General features: G+C 42.7%; 1 protein-coding gene across 1 annotated transcript; it reads left to right on the forward strand.

Moving 5' to 3' along the window:
* The first annotated feature begins 4436 nt into the window (after positions 1-4436).
* LOC136543673 (anther-specific proline-rich protein APG-like) lies at positions 4437-5354 on the forward strand. Its single transcript, XM_066536056.1, has 2 exons — positions 4437-4855; positions 5255-5354. The coding sequence occupies exons 1-2, from the start codon at positions 4437-4439 to the stop codon at positions 5352-5354; spliced, it is 519 nt and encodes a 172-aa protein (XP_066392153.1).
* Positions 5355-5566: the final 212 nt, after the last annotated feature.

The raw sequence follows: 5566 nt of genomic DNA on the forward strand, positions 1-5566 counted from the left end.
CCGGAAAGCAAGTTGGTAACACACATCCTAAGAAGAGTATGATGAGCACATCTAAGGCATTTGAGCTAATGCATGTGGACTTGTTTGGACCAACCACATACACTAGCATTGGTGGAAACAAATATGGATTTGTGATTGTGGATGATTTCACTAGATACACATGGGTATTCTTTCTAGTGGACAAGAGTGATGTGTTTGCAATATTCAAATCATTTGTAAAGGGCATTCACAATGAATTTGAAACAACCATAAAGAAAGTGAGAAGTGACAATGGAAGTGAATTCAAGAACACTAGAATTGATGAGTTGTGTGATGAATTTGGAATTAGATATCAATTCTTGGCCAAGTACACTCCTCAGTCAAATGGCCTAGTTGAAAGGAAGAATAGAACTTTAATTGACATGGCAAGATCAATGTTGAGTGAGTACAATGTGAGTCATTCATTTTGGGCCGAAGCAATCAACACAGCTTGCTATTATAGCAACCGACTCTATTGTCACCCCATGATGGAGAAGACACCTTATGAGCTTTTGAATGGAGGAAAGCCCAACATAGCATACTTTCGGGTTTTTGGATGTAAATGCTACATATTGAAGAAAGGCACTAGATTGAGCAAGTTTGAAAAGAAATGTGATGAAGGTTTCTTGCTTGGTTACTCCACTACTAGCAAGGCTTATAGAGTTTGGAATTTGTCTAGTGGTACTCTTGAAGAGGTTCATGGTGTGGAGTTTGATGAAACAAATGGTTCCCAAGAGGAAGATGAGAATCTAGATGATGTAAGAGGCACTCAATTGGTCAATGCAATAAACAATATGGACATTAGTGAGTTAAGGCCTAGAGTGGTGATTGATGTTGAAGATGACAAGAATCAAGTACTCTCTAACTCAAATGTGCAAGCTAGTGGTTCTCATGATCAAATCCAAGCAAGCACTAGTGATGGCAATGTGCAAGATCAACAAATGGCTAGTTCATCATCTCAACCAAGTGATCAATCAAATGCTAGCAATCAAGTGAGAGTGCTTCAACCAACCAATGTTGCAAGAGATTATCCATTGGACACTATCATTGGTGATATTTCAAGAGGTGTGCAAACTAGATCAAAGTTGGCTTCATTTTGTGAGCATTTCTCATTTGTGTCATCCATTGAACCTAAGAAGATAGATGAAGCTTTGAAAGATGTTGATTGGGTCAATGCTATGCATGAAGAGCTAAACAACTTTACAAGAAACCAAGTATGGGAGTTAGTTAAGAGGCCTAAGGATCATAATGTGATTGGAACCAAGTGGGTCTTTCAAAACAAGCAAGATCAAGATAGGATAGTAATAAGGAACAAAGCAAGATTAGTGGCTCAAGGTTACACTCAAGTTGAAGGTCTTGACTTTGGAGAAACATATGCCCCGGTTGCAAGATTGGAAGCAATTAGGATCTTGCTAGCTTATGCTTGTGCCCACAACATCAAGTTGTACCAAATGGATGTGAAAAGTGCATTTCTAAATGGGTACATCAATGAGCTTGTGTATGTTGAGCAACCTCCCAATTTTGAGGATGAAAAGAAACCCAACCATGTGTACAAGTTGAGAAAGACTTTGTATGGATTGAAGCAAGCAGCTAGAGCATGGTATGAGAGATTGAGGGACTTCCTACTCTCTAAGGGATTCAAGATGGGAAAGGTTGACACCACTCTCTTCACCAAAAAGCTTGGAAAGGACTTGTTTGTGATGCAAATCTATGTTGATGATATCATTTTTGGGTCAACAAATCAAGAATTTTGTGAGGAGTTTGGCAAAATGATGGCTAATGAGTTTGAAATATCCATGATTGGAGAGCTTAGCTACTTCCTTGGTCTTCAAATCAAGCAAATGAAGTATGGCACATTTGTGAGTCAAGGCAAGTATATCAAGGACATGCTCAAGAAGTTTGGAATGGATGATGCTAAAGCTATTAGTACACCAATGGGGACAAGTGGAAGCTTGGATAGTGATGCTAGTGGCAACATGGTGGATCAAAAGATGTATCGGTCTATGATTGGAAGCCTACTCTATGTGACTGCATCAAGGCCGGATGTGATGTTTAGTGTATGCATGTGTGCTAGATTTCAAGCCTCGCCAAGAGAAAGTCATTTGACGGCAACAAAGAGAATATTGAGGTACTTGAAGCATACAAAAAATGTTGGATTGTGGTATCCCAAAGGAGCTAGATTTGAGTTGATTAGATATTCGGACTCCGATTATGCGGGATGCAAAGTTGAGAGAAAGAGCACATCAGACATATGTCAACTATTAGGAAGATCACTTGTGTCTTGGTCATCAAAGAAGCAAAATACTATAGCACTTTCAACCGCCGAAGCGGAGTACATTTCGGCCGGTAGTTGTTGTGCTCAATTACTTTGGATGAAGGCTACTTTAAGTGACTTTGGAATGAAATTCAAGCAAGTGCCATTGCTATGTGACAATGAAAGTGTCGTAAAGCTCACCAACAACCCGGTTCAACATTCAAGAACAAAGCATATTGATGTCCGCCATCATTTCATAAGAGATCACCAACAAAAAGGGGACATTTGCATTGAGAGTGTGGCACCGAAGATCAACTTGCCGATATCTTCACCAAGCTACTTGATGAAAAGAGGTTTTGCAAGCTAAGGAATGAATTGAACATACTTGACTTCTCAAATATGTGTTGATGCACCTCCCACTTATATGGCATGCCTCTCCTTCAAGCAATTCAAGGTAAAAATTTATTGGCATGGCATACATCCTTACTAAGGACATGTTTAGTGCATCTAGACATCTTTCGCATTTAAATAGGCTCATTCATGAAAATCAAATGAATTTGATGCTTGTATGGTACTACTATTGCTTGCATGCTTGAAATGATCTAGTGGTAGCATATGACATGTTTGTAGGCTTGTAAACCTAGTGTTTGATCTATAAAATGAGTTGTAAGTGTTTAACTCAACATGGTACAAGATAACCCTTATTTGGAGGTGTGAAGAAGTTTGTCCTTGGATCAAACCGAATTAAATATCTTTTGCAAGTGATCTAGATTGAACCAAATTGGGAAAATGATCCTTACTTCACATGGTTTCACCCCAACCTATCTAAAATATGAGCTTACCTTTTGTGCTAATTGTTGATAAAGGGGGAGAGAAATTCACAAAGATAGTAAGACAGGGGAAGCAAACAAATGAAATGACATTGTAAGGGGATCAATCAATCAAAATTGCACACAAATAGGGGGAGCAAGCTCATAAACTTGTATGTTGCATTTTGAATGTGCATTTCATATATTTGCTTGCATAGCACAAGTCTTAAATTTCAATATCCATGCTTGTGTGGTGATCTTGTTGGGACACCTTAGTTTCTAGATTCCTTTCCACGGACCATATTGGTTCGTGTTGCTCCCCCCTTGTTGGCCATCGACATTTTTGTTCCTCAGCCAATCCTCACGGGCAACCTTATTTTTGAATTGACGCTACACAAAAAGTACATTCCCCATTCAAATTATAAGACGTTTTGACTTTTCAATACATTATGTTACTAGGTAGCCTATCTAAATGTATAGCAAAAACTATGTAGCTAAAAAGCAAAAATGTATTATAATTTGGAATGGAGATAGTAGATGTTAGTATAGTGCGTACGACCAAGAACCACCTATAAAAAGCTAAAAAGCAAAAATGTCTTATAATTTGGAATGTGAGATCTGATATCACATGTAGAGATGTCCTGGTTTGTAAGCATCGTACGTGACAACGTGCATGAAATCTTCTGAAATTTTTATCATAGCCTCCACATATGATATCACGACATCTCAACAAGTTTCATGATTTTCGGACTTCGTTTGCTTTTCATAGAATTTCAAAACACTTCACACGCAATTTCGCGGACATATTTCGTGAACAAGATGTTCAAAATTTTGGGTCCGTTCCTGGATACGGCCTCTCACAACACTCACTAACATGACTATCAATTTTTGAATCATTAAATTTCATTATTCGTACCACGTGCAGTTCAAATTTCTATTTTTCAGAAAAATTCAAGTAAACGAAATAAAGTAACTAAATATATCAAAAAGCCACAAAAAATCCCCAAATTGTAACTAGGAGTTCCTCGTACTTTAAAAGGGCTGCACAAAAAAATTGGAGGCCAAAAACAAAAAAAACTTTGCCGAGTGCCGGGGCATGGCACTCGGCAAAGGGTGTCTTTGCCGAGTGCCAGGATAAGGCACTCGGCAAAGAGGGTTTTAATTTTTTTTTAAAAAAAATCCTCTTTGCCGAGTGCATCCACAGGAGCACTCGACAAAGAAATTATAAAAAAATCAAATCTTTGCCGAATGCCTCCCTGATCCAGCACTCGGCAAAGGGCGGTTGGGGGCAGGGGGCACGGGGACTTAGGCATTTTGGGCCGGCCGGGTAGTCAGAGCCAGCCAGCCCCACGCCCATGCCTGCCCGCCCCTGCCTCCGCGCCGTGCCCCCGGCCGGCCCTGCCCCGGCCGGCCCTTCCCCTCGGCCGCGCCGGCCCGCTGCCCGCTTGCCCGGCCGCCCGCGCTACCCATGCGCCCTGCCGCCGGACCGCGCAGTGCCCCCAGCCGGCCCTTCCCCCGGGCCAACGCCGCCCTCGACCCGGCCGACCCTGCCCCCGGCCGTGCCCTTTTTCCCAGCCATGCCCTGCCCTGGCCGGCCCTGGCCTCGGCCACACCCTACCCCCGGCCTGTCCCCGTGGACCGCCCACCCAGACATCGTCCGTGCCCGCCCCGTCCCCGACTCCGGCGAGCCCCGGACTCCGGCCCGATCCCGACGCCGCCGCCCCTTACCGCCGGCGCTCCCGTCAGGTATGCCTTCTCTCTTATTGTTTTCGAGGTAGTGGTTGAGTGTAGTAGTATTAGTTGTACTAGTGTAGTAGTAGTACAACTAGTGGTAGTCTATTAGTAGTAAGACTTAGAGGTAGTAGTAGTAGTAGAAGTAGTGGTAGTAGTAGTAGTACAACTAATGGTAGTAGTTGTAGCAATAGTGGTAGTAGTAGTAGTAGAACCAATGGTAGTAGTAGTAGCAATAGTGGAAGTAGTAGTACAAGTAGTGGTACTACTTGGATATATTCTTCTGCATGGCTTGATATCCAAACTACATGGCTTCTCTTGAGACATATGTGCTTGTCGGCCATCGTGCCATTGTTTTTTGCAGGTTTTGGAAACCTCACCATGCAGGGGAGGTTCTGCCAAAATTTTTTGTAAATGATAGTATTTTGTTCCATTTTTGTAGAGAAGAGCCCGTCGGAGTTGAGTCGGAGTTCTCGCCACCGTGCCGGTCTGCCTGCACCGCGTTGTCTCGCCACTGCATCGACCCGCCACGGCCCTGCTAGCCTGACTCCACCGCCACCCTAGGTATAACCCTTCTTTTCGTATCATGATCGTAGATCACGTAACCCAGTTAGGCGTCTCTCATTTGAAAGAGATACGATTGGAGGTATGCAGATCTTTGCATATCTATGACCGTATCTATTTTGGATTGTTCACGCTTTTTGGACAGCCCGTGGATGCGTAGATGGGTTAGTTCCCATGTTCTGCTCTGGTC

This window comes from Miscanthus floridulus, chromosome 3 (genome assembly GCF_019320115.1).
Source record: "Miscanthus floridulus cultivar M001 chromosome 3, ASM1932011v1, whole genome shotgun sequence".
Classification (NCBI taxonomy): domain Eukaryota; kingdom Viridiplantae; phylum Streptophyta; class Magnoliopsida; order Poales; family Poaceae; genus Miscanthus; species Miscanthus floridulus.

Excerpts from the sequence above, each read along its gene's own strand:
- LOC136543673 (XM_066536056.1), top strand. The coding sequence starts at position 4,437 with ATGCCTGCCCGCCCCTGCCTCCGCGCCGTGCCCCCGGCCGGCCCTGCC. Across the intron at positions 4,856-5,254 it reads TCTCTCTTATTGTTTTCGAG|AGAAGAGCCCGTCGGAGTTG; the intron begins GTAGTGGTTGAG and ends CCATTTTTGTAG.